The sequence below is a fragment of the Kryptolebias marmoratus genome, linkage group LG9 (genome assembly GCF_001649575.2).
Source record: "Kryptolebias marmoratus isolate JLee-2015 linkage group LG9, ASM164957v2, whole genome shotgun sequence".
Lineage (NCBI taxonomy): Eukaryota > Metazoa > Chordata > Actinopteri > Cyprinodontiformes > Rivulidae > Kryptolebias > Kryptolebias marmoratus.
Window position 1 is genome coordinate 29593525 of NC_051438.1, and position 15366 is coordinate 29608890.

The 15366-nt window shown below is 50.0% G+C and overlaps 1 protein-coding gene across 3 annotated transcripts in view; it reads right to left on the reverse strand.

The window, feature by feature from the left end:
- Positions 1-15366, reverse strand: part of abca1b (ATP-binding cassette, sub-family A (ABC1), member 1B) — a 33193-nt gene that overhangs the window by 8736 nt on the left and 9091 nt on the right. The window contains exons 3-29 of one of the 3 annotated variants that reach the window (XM_017438054.2): positions 14651-14792; positions 14148-14266; positions 12264-12385; positions 11875-12078; positions 10971-11060; positions 8560-8800; positions 8316-8455; positions 8025-8141; positions 7699-7887; positions 7371-7576; positions 6970-7146; positions 6671-6893; positions 5254-5475; positions 4961-5165; positions 4741-4851; positions 4476-4650; positions 3960-4091; positions 3598-3875; positions 3309-3529; positions 3080-3155; positions 2742-2998; positions 2529-2580; positions 2326-2451; positions 2031-2179; positions 1821-1945; positions 1645-1743; positions 1373-1562 (exon numbers count right to left, since the gene is read on the reverse strand). In XM_017438054.2, coding sequence (XP_017293543.1) covers positions 1373-1562; positions 1645-1743; positions 1821-1945; positions 2031-2179; positions 2326-2451; positions 2529-2580; positions 2742-2998; positions 3080-3155; positions 3309-3529; positions 3598-3875; positions 3960-4091; positions 4476-4650; positions 4741-4851; positions 4961-5165; positions 5254-5475; positions 6671-6893; positions 6970-7146; positions 7371-7576; positions 7699-7887; positions 8025-8141; positions 8316-8455; positions 8560-8800; positions 10971-11060; positions 11875-12078; positions 12264-12385; positions 14148-14266; positions 14651-14792 — 4388 coding nt within the window. Of the gene's footprint in view, positions 1-1372; positions 1563-1644; positions 1744-1820; positions 1946-2030; positions 2180-2325; positions 2452-2528; positions 2581-2741; positions 2999-3079; positions 3156-3308; positions 3530-3597; positions 3876-3959; positions 4092-4475; positions 4852-4960; positions 5166-5253; positions 5476-6670; positions 6894-6969; positions 7147-7370; positions 7577-7698; positions 7888-8024; positions 8142-8315; positions 8456-8559; positions 8801-10970; positions 11061-11874; positions 12079-12263; positions 12386-14147; positions 14267-14650; positions 14793-15366 lie in introns of all 3 variants that reach the window. The other 2 variants (XM_025011084.2, XM_025011083.2) reach the window with 2 other exon arrangements.

Consider the following 15366-nt stretch of genomic DNA (forward strand, 5'->3'; position numbering starts at 1 on the left):
CAGTGAAACAGTGAAACAGTGAAGCAGTGAAACAGTGAAACAGTGAAACAGTGAAGCAGTGAAGCAGTGAAACAGTGAAGCAGTGAAGCAGTGAAGCAGTGAAACAGTGAAACTATGAAGCAGTTAAATGGTGAAACAATGAAAACCTCTGCTGTGAAGCTCCAACAAATATCTCCTGAGTTCAGGTGAGTTAATGACAGAAAATCTGAAGCTCCTTTATTCCACCATGAGCTGCTGTAGACGGTCGAAGGTTTTATAATAACAACAACTGTTATTTAATATTTTTACTGAGACAATTATGATGGTTTGACAGTTTGCTCCTATATGAACATTTCTTTCTGTTACATCATCCCTTTCTACATGAAGTTCTGTTATTGTGCCACTAGATGGCAGCAGCATCAGGTTTTATTAAATTAACTCAAACTGAGGCTCAAATAGAGAAAGTTTTTCTAACAAAAAGGAGAATTATAATGTAAAAATCTGGTATCTACAACAGCTGATATGATGAAGGCCTCAACTTTTAGTGGATCAGAACCAGTTCTTGGTCTAGATCTTGGAATGTCTCTTATTATTGGCTGATAGAGACCAAATAAAAGTTTGTAAGCATCTCATTCATTAAGAACAGAACTGATGTAGCATCTAGTCAGTTTAAACCAAGAAAGGACCAATAAATGGAAGCCTGAGGGTTCTGAGCTGGAACCAGAACCTGAGTCCACGGCTGTGGTTGCTGTCACCTTTAGAAACTGTTGGAGCCAAAACAAAACCCTCTGCTGCACCCATTATTAGTGCAAACAATGCCTACCTAACACAACACTGACACAGCAGATAAAACAGGGCTAACAGCAGCTAAAACAGGGCTAACTGCAGCTTAAACAGGGCTAACAGCAGCTAAAACAGGGCTAACTGCAGCTTAAACAGGGCTAACAGCAGCTAAAACAGGGCTAACTGCAGCTTAAACAGGGCTAACAGCAGCTAAAACAGGGCTAACTGCAGCTTAAACAGGGCTAACAGCAGCTAAAACAGGGCTAACTGCAGCTTAAACAGGGCTAACAGCAGCTAAAACAGGGCTAACTGCAGCTTAAACAGGGCTAACAGCAGCTAAAACAGGGCTAACTGCAGCTTAAACAGGGCTAACAGCAGCTAAAACAGGGCTAACTGCAGCTTAAACAGGGCTAACAGCAGCTAATGGTTTATTAACTTTAATAAACTTGTGGTGTGGAGTCAGAACTGAACTGAGTCCAAATCCATCGTCTGAGACTCAGCATCAGAAGATGATCTCGACGACTCAGATCAGATATAAAACAACCCAAACTGATCAGGAACTACAGCATATCGGCTCATGGTGCCCCACTCCCCCCAGGTGAACTCTGACCTCAGGTGGGGGGAGACCTCCGGCTCCTTCAGGACAGTCTGGCAGCATCCTCTTCTTGCCGCCTGTGGTGCAGTAACAGTCAGGGGACGGGTTCTCCATGGTCCAGTTTCTGGAGCTGAACAGCTGCTGGACGCTCTCTGGGACGTTGGGGGTGTGCCAGTCCTCGTCACCCATTGTACAGGGCGCCTCTCTAATCAAACAAACAAAATGAGAAGTAAAGATGCATTGTTGGGACGAGGCTGAGGAGGCTTTCTGAGAGGAAGAGCTCTTACGGAATAGAGTATCCGTCCATGCAGCGAGTCCCGAAACCAGGAGGGTCCATCAGAGCATTTAGTAACTTCTGCATGTTGGCGTCTCCAGGAGCATCGTCGCTGATGGGACAGACACAGTCAGACAGCAGGAAGCAGACCTGATCTCCACTCTGCGTACCTGTGGGACTGCTGCGTACCTGATGAAGGTGACCTGGTCCTCGTACATCCACGGCTGCAGCTCCAGGCGGGGATACTTTCCAAAAGGCGGCACAATGAGGCTGAAGATGAGAGCGATGCAGACGAACACGGCCGGGAGAACAATCTGAAAGAACAAACAGTTCTGAGGTCCAGGTAACGCTCACAGGAAAGGGATGAGAAAAAAAAACATGCCACAGATTAAAGCCCACCTGAGCGAAGAAGCCCTTCCTGGAGCGGCGAGCGTACAGGAAGCGTTTCCACATCAGTGCCACAAACTGCTGCCTTTTCAGGCTCCACCCATTCACCTGATAGGAGCCTTTACCATCGGTGCAGTTCAGCCAGTCCGTCTCCCTGCAGTCTGACAGGAAACAGGTCACATGATCAAACATGGCCTCCTGCTTAGAGTCTCAGAACGTTACAAAGAACTCTTCTTTCCTGAGTGTATCACAGCATTGTGCAGTACTTTAGATAGGTCTGTGTGTGTGTGTATGTGTGAGTGTGTACCAGCGTCTCCATCAGAGTCGTTGCACTCGTTACTGTCGTCCTCAGGTATCGGTCTCAGGCAGCTCTGATGGTCTCCTCCTCCGAAGGCGTGAGTCCTCCTCCTCCTCCGAACAGGAACGGTTCCATCTGAACACACAGATGGACACATGATCTCAGACTCTTATTCTGAAGGACTCCACAGTCAGGTGGCACTTCCTACTCACCTGAAGGTACTTCAGTGTCAACTCCATTATCTTCAGCCACTTTTAGGAAAATCTAAGAAAACAGTAAAACAGTAAAAACTTGTTTGTGCTGCTGGGATGCATCTGATGAAATAATTCCTCCATCAATTAGAAATCTGCAGAAGATTCTCAAATAAAAGCTATCTGAAATCCAAAAGAACCAGTTTTTAAACAATAGTTTCAAACGTGCCGCACCTCCTCCAGTGTGGTGTCAGACACCCCGTAGCTGGAGATGCCAAGTTCATGCAGCTTTAGGTCCAGGTCTTTAAAGAGCTCCACGAAAGCTCCATCCTTAGCGGCGCTGTACGGCAGGACATAGGTCAGCTCGTGCCCCTGGTCCTCCACCAGGCGGGCGGCTTGGACGTGCCTCAGGATCAGCGCCGACACCAGGGATGTGTCTGGTGGGACAAAGGGGTTGGTGGCGGTGCAGATGGACACTGCTGGGCCGTTCTCTGAGGATGGAGACACAGGAAACGGATCAGTCCCACCTTAAGGTGAATGAATCAAATGCTTCACTGAAACAGAGAGCTCACCGATGGTGGCTGCCTCACTTTCATGTTCGCTGCCGAGTCCTGCATCGCTGCTGCTGACCGAGGAGCTCTCCTCATCCTGAAAGACATCAAGGCATCAGCACACAGCTAACAACTACAGGAAAACTGCAGGAGGAGAACTACTGAGGAAAACAGTGCAAACACTCAGAATAAAGCTAAAAAGGTGCTCGCTGACTGTGGCCACAGTGAGAGCGGGCCGAGGGGTTCACACCTTCTTGGTGAAGGACACAGTGCTGGACGAGTTCCTGCAGGAGCTGAGTGATGGCTCCGGGTCCTTCTTCACCAGGGTCAGGTAGTAGCCAGTCCCCAGCTGGTTCTTCAGGTACAGAGAGGAGCCCACGCAGCACAGCTTTCCGTGGGAGATGATAGCAATGCGGTCGCCCAGGATGTCCGCCTCGTCCATGTGGTGCGTTGACAGGATGATGGTCCGACCTGAGCAGAGCAGATGTTAAATCTGACTGAAGACTACAAACCAAAGAGCAGCCAGACAAACCTCTCACCCTGTCTGTACTTCAGCAGCAGGTCCCAGATCCCTCTGCGGGCGTACGGGTCGACGCCGGCTGTGGGCTCATCCAGGATCACCACCTTTGATCCCCCAACAAAGGCCAGAGCCACCGACAGCTTCCTCTGCATGCCCCCCGACAGAGTGCTGGTCCTGGACCTGCGTTTGTGCGGCAGCCCCGTGTCCTGCAGGATGTGCTCGATCTCACCTTTGACCTGCTCTTCTGACAGCCCTTTGAGCCGGGCGTAGAACCAGATGTGCTCTTCTACGGTCAACCTACAGGAGGCGGGGCCACACACACAAGGTCACATGACAAACTGGAAGAAGGTGTTGGAAGGTGAGTACAGACAGAGGACTCACATGCTGAAGAGAACGTTGTGCTGAGGACAGACACCCAGACTCTGTCTGATGGCACTCAGCTCCGACCGGATGTCTTTACCCAGGATGTAGGCGGTGCCAGAGGTGGGCGGGAACAGGCCGGTCAGGATGGACCTGCGGGAACGAAGCAGGTAAGAGTCTGGTTCTGTACCTGGATCTGCATCCCCGATTATCTGCGGTTCTGTCTATACCTGGATCTGCACCTACACCTGAGTCAGTTTTCACCTGTATGTGTAACTGTACGAACTCTAACAGGTACAGGGACAGCTGAAGATAGAGACAGGTACAGGGACAGAGACAGGTGAAGACAGAGACAGGTACAGGGACAGGTGAAGAAAAGGGACAGGTACAGAGACAGGTACAGAGACAGGTGAAGACAGAGACAGGTACAGGGACAGAGACAGGTACAGAGACAGGTGAAGACAGGTGAAGACAGGTGAAGACAGAGACAGGTAAGGACAGAGACAAGGACAAAAGAAGCCCAGGTCCTGGACTCACATTGTGGTGGTTTTTCCGGCTCCATTGTGTCCCAGGAATGACGTGATCTGTCCCTCGTAGAATCCAAGCGTCAGTCCGTCCACGGCCAGCTTTTTACCGTGACGGTAGACCTTCACCAGATTCTCGATGTAGACTCCTGGCTCCAGGTGCGTTGGCTCCTCCTCCACACACACAGCTGTGAACAGGTGCAAACACCTGGCTGTCAAACTGCAGATGTTGTGAGGGTGTTCATGTGTCACCCTGTGGTTCACTGGTTCATTCTCACCTGAAGCATTTCCTTTCCGGTTCAGAGGGACTTTACTGGACTTCCCGTCATCTCCAAACCAGTAGGACCTGGTGAAGGGAAAGTACCAGGGTCGAGGGATCCCGTATTGACCTGACGACAAACATCACATCAACGAGACAGAACCGTCAGGTCTCCCTGCTGCTACCTGCTGCTACCTGCTGACCAGAACTTTAAAAACCTTTTAGAGAAAAGACCTCACCTGGAAACACGGCTTCGATGTACCAGGTGAGGACTCCATACAGGAAGGAGTCAAAGTACATGACGATGATGGTGGTGCGGAGGCTGAACTCGTCCTCCTGAAGGGGACTCGACACCAGGTTCTCCCACTGGATACCGACTCCCTGTTCCTCAAACAGCGCAAAGTACTCACAGCCAAACCCAAACGCCACAGGAGACAGCAGGCTCTGAAGGACAACAGGACATGTGACTTACTCCAGCCAATCACTGCACAGCTTTAAAACAACAAAGCCATGAACAGGCGAGGGAGCTCACAGCAAAGACTTTGGCTCCGTAGCCAATGTAGTCCTGCCAGGCGACACAGAGGACGTATGGCAGGTAGAGGGTGAAGTAGATGATTCCTCCACAGGCGGCAGCCAGGTTGGCGCGACCAAACATGGTGCTGATGAGGAAACACTGCATGATGGTGACCACAGCGTAGGACCCCAGGAAGAGGAAGATGATGCCTGGGTCACTGTAAGGCAGCAGATTTCCCTTCTGCAGAGGACAACACCAAAATTACAAACCTGAAACAATGTCAGGTTAGACTGAGAACACCAGGTTCTGCTCAGATCTTTTAAGGTCCCACCACAACATCTCAGTCAGGTTGAGGTTTGGACTCTAACCGTTGCAAGACTTTGATTCTTTTCTTTTTCAGCCGTTCTGTCGTTCAGTATTTGTTCCTTTCAGATTTCTTCTGTTTTTGCTTCTTTGACAGATAACCTGAGTAAATACAAAGTGTAGTTTTTAAATGATTTCATTCATTAAAGAAAAAAAAAACTACCTAAGCCAACATGGCTCTGTGTGAAAAAGGTAACTTCTCCCTAAACCTGATGTCTGTGATGAAGTGTTTGTGCCAGCTGGCTGTGGAGGAACGCTGATGTTCTGCTGCAGAACCCAAAGCTGCTCGAGCTAAAGGTCCCAAACTGATGGCTGGACATTCATCCTTCTGGACTATCTGGTAGAGAGAAGTCCAGGTCCTGAAGAAGCCAAGCAGCCCCAGACCATCACACTACCACCACCATGTTTGACTGTGGGTCTGACACACTGGGGGACACACCTTCTGGTTCCCAGGAGTCTTGGAGATCCTCAAGATGTTTTTTGGACTTGAAACTCTGTCTCTTAATCCTGAATCCTGAACTCTGTCCTGAACTGAGCCAGCTGAGGCCTGCAGGACTTTAGATATTGTTCTGGGTTCTTCTGGGACCTCCTGGATGAGCCGTCGATGCGCTCCTGGACTCATTTTGTGGGAAGGTTCACCACCGTTGTCAGATAATGGCTCCGTTTCAGTGATTTCTTGATTCTACAGGTCTGGCAGTAATGAGGCCTGGGTGTGGCGAGTGAAACTGAACTCATGATTTCAAATGAAAGGCAATTATTTTTCCACAGAGGGCAAAGTGCCCAGCTCCTGTGGCTGCAAAACAAGTCCAAACCATCAGCCATCCACCACCGTGTTCAACAACTGACATGACGTGTTTGTGTTGAGCAAACCTTTTCTAATTGTCTTGTCCCGACATTTAACTTGCTGAGGCCTGCAGAGCCTCAGATGGAGGTCTTGGTTTTTCTTTTTGTCATTTTTCTGAGCATTCCACGGTCTGACCTCTCCAAACCTACAAGAAGGCTAACCTCATGTTCAACTTTAAAACAGACCTGATGGACCTGAGCTGTTTTAGTAAAAACAGGTGTTCCTCACCTTGAGCACCAGCACCAGCAGTCCGGCGCTGATCAGCAGAGGAACCAGGCTGCTGATGAACCAGCTGAACCACAGGATGCCGTTATCCAGACCCATAATCCTCATGGTCTCCTTCAGCCGGGCCTCCTTCTCGTACACCACGCTCTTCAGGATGATGGACACCGAGTACATCCAGGCCAGCGTCATGAAGAGAGGCATGGAGCGGCTCATCACCCGCAGGAAGCTGCGACAGAGACGAGACGAAGACGTTTGAGACGGAGCGAACGAGGACGAGCTCGTAAACGGAGACACCGTCTTACATGTCGTCCACGTAGCAGGGGTACGGCATCTGCTGGATGTACACTCCGGTTTTCTCCCTGGTGCCCGTCAGCGCTCTGATGATGGCCTGCTCGATCACGTCCTGCAGGTACAGGAACCCGCCCCAGATGTACCGCATGTCCTCAAACGGGTCGGCACGAGGACCTGGGTCCCAGTACCTGATAAAGAGAAGGGTGTCCAGATGAACACCTGAGCGACTGAGTGAGGCTGACTGGACCGGTTCTGAATGTTCAGCTAGAAGTTACAACAGAACAGCTGGATCCTCCAGAACCAACAGACCAGGATTGGGTTCTGAGCTGGTTCTAACTCTAACGGGACTGATGAAGGTCAGACACTGTGACACTGTGTGTGTGTGTGTGTGTGTGTGTGTGTGTGTGCTTACGCGTCTTTGATCTTGTTGGTCCGCTCCACGTTGTCGATGTCCATCCGGATCTTGTAGTCGAGTTTTGCCGGGAGTTCGGTGGAGTTCGGAGTGATGTTATGGAACACGATCCCCGCCCAGAACTTCCTGTCCTCCAGCAGCAGCATGGACTGGTTCACGAGCCGCTCCTCAGTGGAGACCGGCTCCAGCTTGTCCAGGTTCACACACTGACACACACACACACACACAGATCAGGTGTCTAACATGTGTCAAAAACCAAAACACTTTGAGGTAAACAAACAAACAAACAGAACCGTCCAATCAGCTGCTGTGTAGCAGGAACACTGACCTCCATGAAGCGGGAGATGCTCATGATGGCCTGGTCGGTCTCGTTAAACACCTCCTTCCAGGTGAGGGCGCCGCCGAGCTGCTCTGACGGACGATTGGACAAGAAGTTTGTCACATCGGCCACCGTCCAATCAGTGGTGGCGAGCTGAGCGTGGAAGAACGTGGCTGTGATGTTGTTCTTCAGCAGCGTCTGAGCCGAGGGAGGAACAGAATGAGTACATGAAGATGAAATAAAAAGAGAGAATCTGTTTCCATTCAGGACAAAGTAAAGTCTAAATGTGAAGAGGCGGAGCAGAACAGGTGAGGTGGTGGGCGGAGCCAGTATACCCTGATCAGGTTCATCTGCTGGCTGTTCTCCATGAAGTCCCAGACTTTGGGTCTCATCTCCTCCCACATGCCACCCAGATCCCTGAACACACCGAGCTCCTGGAAGGTGCGGTTCACCTGAACGCACCACAGAAACACATACAGGTGAGAGAATTCCTGTCGCCATGGTGACCCTGCATAATGATGCTGATCTAACACAACATATTTAACTGATTAAATTAGTGTCTGATCTGTTTATTGATGAAGTTCTCCTGGTTCTAGGTATGGCTGAGACAGGAAGTGATGTCATACCTCGTGGATGATCCTCTGAGTGGCGGGGGTGTGGGGGGTGTACAGGATCTTCCCCAGCAGAAGAGGCTTCAGAGCCTGCCAGATCATCCGGGACATCGGGTTTGAGTCCATGTTCCTCACCAGGCTGTTACAGAATGGAGCTGCGACACACACACACACACACACACACCAGATTAAAGGCCTGACCAGGCAGGAGGAGCTGCAGCCGGGCCAATCTTTGGCCCGGTAGAACCAGTACACTCACTGGAGGAGTTGTCGTAGAGCGCTGAGGCCTCGTCCTCGCTGCTGTTGTGGTTCCCAAACAGCGCCTTGTAGTTGCTGTCCTCGTACCAGTTCAGAGACTTGATCTGAAGACCGCCGCCTTCGGGGTGACCGCACACGATCCTGGAGACCGCCTGGTACATGGCGCTGGGCGATGAGGTGGCGTTCTGCATCAGGAAGAGGATCTCGTTCCTCAGATCCACCCAGCTCTTCATCCCTGCCAACTGGAGACCAAAGAAACGGAGGAGACAGGTGGGGACAGGTGAGGACAGGTGGGGACAGGTGACAATAAGTGCGACTGCAGTAACAGAACTTCTGCAGGGACCAACAGGAACATTTGACTGGATGATGAAGAGCTCAGACAGGTAGAAGCATAAAACATTTCCATCTGTCTCCAGTCACGATTTCATTAAACTTTCATCTGGTTCCTGTGACGATAACGAGATGTTTGTGGCGCTTTCATAAAGTTTTCGGATCAGCTGATGAAGAAAACATTTGAGCTTTGGTGTGAGAGGGAACTGAGATTGTGTGAGAGGATGAGGAGGTTACCGCAGGTCAGCTTCATCAGGAAGCAGAAGTGAAACTGTGGCAGAGGTCACTGGTTTTAAGGAGCAATCTTCTATTTTATCAGGCTGACTGTCTCTGAGTCACGTCTCTCTGAGCAAAGATGAGACCAGACCAGGTGGACCAGGACCTGCAGCTACAGGTGAGTTTCAGGTGGGATATTCTAATAATAAGAAGTCATCCTGTGGTTCAGCCTCCTGATTGGCTGATGAACTGCAGGTAGTTCTGCTGTCTTTTCTGAAACCAAACAATGACGTCAGAACGAGGAGCAGAGAAACCAAAGACTGCACTTCTCTCTGGATTACAGGAAGTGTTGTCATAGTTTCTGACGCCGACTCAGCAGAAACACAGAGCACACAAACAGTCACATGTTTCCCCGTTAAACCTGCCAGCGTTACCGTGTGTGTGTGTGTGATAACCCCGGGGTGAAAAACAACAGTCTGACTCAACTTTCCTCTGATTATCTCTCTGCTCTCAGCCTGTAAACACAGAGGCTCGAACCCTGATCCCAGTCCAGCTCCACTCGTCCACTCAGGGAAACAACGTCTCTGCTTCACTCTGACCTCAGATCAGCAGAAACGAAGGTTCACATGCAGCAGAACCCAGGTCAGGACCATGTACCCCAGAACCCAGACACTGATAAATGATGGTTCTGAGTCACAGCATCCGAGTTTATCTAAGGACGTTCAAACTTTGAGCAAAACATCAGTTTCCTTCAGAATGAAAAACGATTTGGAACCAGAACCAATCAGATCCTGATGCCTTTCATTTGGACCGTGGTACCTGTGTTCACAAACAGGAACTGAGGACTCCAATCTCACTCTCTGTCCCTTAGTGTCTTTTGGCGTCTCTGTGTCTCTCAGTGTTTGTCCTTCAGGCTACGTTCACGCTGCAGGCAAATCAGATTTATTTTTGCTCATATGTGACTCATATCTGATTTTTTTTATGACAGTCTGGATGTGACAAATCCAACTTTTCACTTTCATATGTTGCAATAAATCAGATCCATATCAGAGATCAGCCTGAATGGTCATGTGACATTACCTCACTGAAGGAGGAGGGTGAGCAGCAGTCTATAGAGACCAGCTTCATGCAGTTTAAATCCTGGAACGTCTTCAGCTACAGAATGAAAGTCCAGCTGCTTTGTCTGTTTTGAGAGTTGCCATGTCCTGGATGAATCTACACCCACAGATGATACCAACGATGGTGTCAGATTGATACCAGCATAACTTTGTTCCTGCTTTCAGTACAAAAGTTTAAATCTGCGCCGGAGCAGGCAGGAAGTGATCAAATGCAAACACCGGATAAAAGCATGGCACAAAATAATTATGTTGGCTCTGAGTGCAGCATCCATATTTATTTTACTTTAATTCGCCGTAAAGCGTGTGACATCACGTCTTCTGCGAGTCGTTTCAGGACCGTAGACCGATGCCGACACATTTAATTTATAATATGAGCGACCACGCAACAAAACATCGGATCTGAGCAACAAATTAAACTTGAGCTTTAAGAGCTGCAGTGTGAAGAGTGTGTTGGAGTCTCTGACTGGCTCAAGCAGACCTGCAGCGTCTCAGCAGGACCAGGACGGACGCTGAGTGTTTGTTGTTCTGAAGCCTTCAGGTCTTTGTTCAGCTGCAGCTTTTATCTGAACACAAAGACCATCAGGGACTCTGAGAGCTGCCAAGTAAACCCAGTGGCCCCCGAGCGGGGCCAGGGACAAGGACTGACTGAGAGTCTCTCCTCTCAAAGACACGTCTTTCAGGCTGCAGGAAACCGTTCTTCTTCATTTAACAAAGAAAACCTGTTGGAGAACATCAGGAAGGGTCTTACCTCCACAGCCAGGGAACCCAGACTGTCCAGAAGGTTGTTGGTGGCCCTGGCGACCTGCTGGACGGCCTCTGGGTCCGACCGGACGTCCCTCTGAAAGACAAACACTCTGTTCAGTCAGGAGGGTCTGTCTGAGTCCTGACCCAGCTCAGGTCTGGGCTCAGACCTGGTTTTTCAACATTTCATTGTGTTTTCTGGACATCTTGAACATCGGTCCTGATGAGACGTTCAGCTCAGTTTTATCTTCTAACATCTGGATTTTTTATAAGAGTTTCTAACCTGCAGACTCTTGTCTCCATCAGTAATTTTTATGCAGCTAAGGACGACATGTTGAGTTTTTCAGACCTCCTGAGGTGAACTCTCTTCTCCTGGTGACCCTCTTTGCCATGATTCTGGATCAGAACCAGAACACATGGGAACACTCAGCTGCTGCTCCTCAGCTGACCATGCCCAGCCTCTCTGTGTTTCCTGTGCTGCTGTGGAAACCTGCCCGCAAGCAGCTCGTAGATTTCAGGACACAAAGGCGGCCGAGGCCTCTGTGACGCCGCGCCTCATTGAAACCGTTTAAAACTGGTCTCCAGGCTACAAAAACCGAGTCAGCAAAAAGCTGGGGCAGGCAGCAGCACGCCTCCTCCCACGCACGTTAACACACTGAACTCACCTGCACCGTGACACCTGAGAGCCGTGCACGGAGGAGGAGGAGACGCCCTCTTCGACAGAACAAAACTTATTATGTTCTACGCTATGTTAGCGGCGCCTGCCAGACAGAACTCAGGGCTCCAAAACTATCCAGTAGGTCCAATCAGATCCAGTTCTGACTGGATCTGATTGGACTCACTGCGGTCTGAATGGTTCTGCACATCATCTAAACAGTCTCCTCTGCTGGCGACAGAAGGTCCGTCTTTACCCGGATCGGTTTGAAGAAGTCCAGGTTGCTCATGAAGTTCTCCTCAGCGTGGTCGAGCCACTCAGGCTCCGCCTCACAGATGATGAGCTGCACCTCTGAGAGCACCTGCTGGTCCAAGATGGTCACAAAGTCCGACAGATTCTGGTTCCCACCGTTCCAGGGACACATGTCCTTCAGGTGGACCCCCAAACCTCTGAGGAGAACCTGAGGCACAAACCAGAGACGGTCATCTCAAACGTTTGTTCTCTTTTTCACATTCTGTCTTTTCTGTCAGCTCAGATTTTTATTAAAGATGTAAAAATACAGATTCTGTCGGTTTATTATTCTTCCATTTCTGACACAGTTTTTGTTTGGACACAGATCAGCTCACGTGCAGAGCGCCTCCTCACCTTCTCCAGGTTGACGTTGGCCTCAGTGATCTGCTGGACGGTGTGCGGGCGCAGAGAGGCGTTCCTCAGCAGAAAGCTCGACAGAGTCTCATTGTCCTGCAGGAAATGCTTCAACTTGAAGCCTGTGGGAGGAAAAACAGACAAACAGCGGCTCAGAGAAACCTGACGCCACCTAACTCCTGTAAATCCTACGCTTTTGTGCTCCAACTGTGGACATACTGTCCCCACAGAGGACAGGGGACATGTACCCCTCCCACACACACACACACCTTCAGTCAGGGTTAGCTGATGAAATGTTTTCTTTTCAAACCGGTGTGAAACCTTGCAGACAGAGCTCAGGGCGTAAAAAACCCTCTCATTATTTAAAATAAATAAATCAGGAGATAAAAATCTGAATCAGTTTCTAGGAGTGACGTTTAGGATGTCACTTTTACATCAGACAGGAAGTGTTGACTTTATTTGGGCGTCAAAATGTTCGGTTTTGAGTTTAAAATTCAAAGCTCTTCTTCAGCGCTGCATGTCGTCGCACGCCTGTAAAATTTCCACTCTCTGTGAAGGAAGCCCCGCTCACACGCCCACCTCTGCTCGCTGCTTTCTTCTTCTGCAGGTCTGAACAGGCGGCCGAGCGTTTCATCCCGACTCCAGAGAACGCAGAACTGAAAGTCTGGATGTCCTCACGGTTTCAGGTCTGATCAGAAACCTCAGCAGCCGGAGGACAAAACATCATTTAAATAAACAGAAGAAGTTCTTCTGTCTTCCTGTGACGTTCTGAAGGTTCTGTTTTTCATTCTGTTGCTTTAGTTCTCGGAGGTTTGAGGAACACATCGGACTTCCTGTGAAGTACGGGCGAAGTGTCCAGGTGCCGGCACCAAGGACACGAGTCTCTGATCGAGACAGAAGTAAGGACAAGTGGACGAACGGGGACCTCACAGGGACAGAAAGCTTCCTGTGAGAGTGGACGGTTAGTGACGGGTCAGAGGACGGGTCCAACTGTCTGACATCAGCAGCTCCCAGTGATGTGATTGGTTAAATGAGCTCCAGCTGAGCGAGCTGTCTGCTCGATCAGAGTCCGGAACCAAGAGTCCAACCTGGCTCTGGACATCTTGGACATCTTGGACAGGTTCTACCTACTGTCCCCGAAGTCCCCGTCAGAGTCAGACTCACATCGACTGAAATCATCAGAACCTGACCGGACCTGATCCAGTTCTGATGTAGACTCAGCTGTTTGAACTCTGTGACGCTCAGCGCGACGCTGACATAGACCGCACGCTGACCGCCACCTGCAGGGGCGGAGCCTAGAGTCTGTCCAATCAGAGTCCCCCCCCTGCTTCAGTCAGAGGCGGCTGAAACGAAAACGCCACAGAAATAAAAAACACTACAGACTCCGAACCTCCACATAGCCTACAGAACCGCAGGCAGGTTCTGGTTCTGCTGGACGGTCGGTCCTTTCTGGGTTCAGCTGCTGCTGCCTGATAAATGATTTAAATTCTTACTTCTAAACTTTGTGTTTATTTATTTACCGGAACAATTTTACTTTAATAAATCAATAAAAACATCCCTCCTGGACCTGCATCTGGGTCTCTCTGGGTTTGAAACTCTGTGGTTCTGGTTCTCCTTGGTTCTGGGACCCTGACTGATTAGCAGGTACCCACCCGGTGCCACTCCTTGGCTCAGACAGGATAAAGGTTCTGAGGATCCGTCAGGGAGGGGGCAGGCAGGTTGGAGCAGGTGGAAAAAACAAACTCGCCCCCACACCGGGTCAGAAGCATCAAAAGAACCAAATTCTTTTTGCTTAATGAGGCTGAAAGGTTTCTGCAGAGACTCGCTGCAGCTCCCTGAAACCCGGCTTTGACCCAGTTCTGTAAGGTGCCGCTGCGGTCCTACCTGAGCGGCTGCTCTGCAGCGTGTCCAGGGCCCAGGCCAGCTCCTTGAAGCCCTCCAGGTTCTTATCGTTCTGACTGTACAGCAGGATCTTCTTCACGTCCGAAAACAGGCGAGAAATTCTGAAAACCAAACACAAAGACCAGCGTTCAGAGGCCAGGAGGAGAACCGAACCCGGAGCGGGTCCACTAACTGCGTTCAGCTCTGACCTCTGACCTCAGACAGACAGAAAAAGGCTCAACAGAACAGAACAGAACCAAGTCTGGAACTGAATCTTTAGGTTCTATGTCACAAAGGTGGGCCCGGACTCGAGCAGAACAGGAAACCCAGGTGGGCCCAGGTGGACCCAGGTGGACCCAGGTGGACCCAGGTGGACCCGGACTCAGAACAGAACAGGAAACCCAGGTGGGCCCAGGTGGACCCAGGTGGACCCAGGTGGACCCGGACTCAGAACAGAACAGGAAACCCAGGTGGACCCAGGTGGACCCAGGTGGACCTGGACTCACATGGAGTCGTTGAAGTTTCCCACGACACCCGGAGACTCTCCCGGCGTGGTGTTCTTGAAGCAGGGGTTGTGGGCGTTGCAGAGGATTCCCTGCAGCCAGGGCAGCGTTCCAGCCGACGGCATCGCCTTGTTGGGAAAATGACCTGCAGACAGAAGGACAGAACCGACTGAATCCACCTCTGCAGAGGAGGCTCATGGGAAATGTAGTCCCTGAGCTTGATGAGCAGCAGGAGAAACTCCACTACTTGAAAAAAAAAACACAAATCAGATCAGAAACTGTGATTTTGTGTTGTGTTAGTAGATTACAGCTTCAAAAAGGAGAGTTACTGATTCTCATGAATTAATTTGCCGGTTATAAGAATCAAAGCACTGTTATTACTGTTTGTTTGTTATTCTTCTGTTTCCATCACGAAATCTGTCTCAGTGCTCCTCCCACAAAAACAAAAAAAACATCAAAACATCAAAACAGCATCTCGATCAGAAACAGCTCTGACTTTTAGTGGCAGAATATTGTACGACGTTGATGCAATTTCCATAATCCCCCCATAGACTTCAATGGAAGAAGGAAGAGGTCCTGTTGGAGCTCTAAACCCGGTCCTGTTGGAGCTCTAAACCCAGTCCTGTTGGAGCTCTAAACCCGGTCCTGTTGGAGCTCTAAACCTGGTCCTGTTGGAGCTCTAAACCCGGTTCTGTTGGAGCTCTAAACCCGGCCCTGTT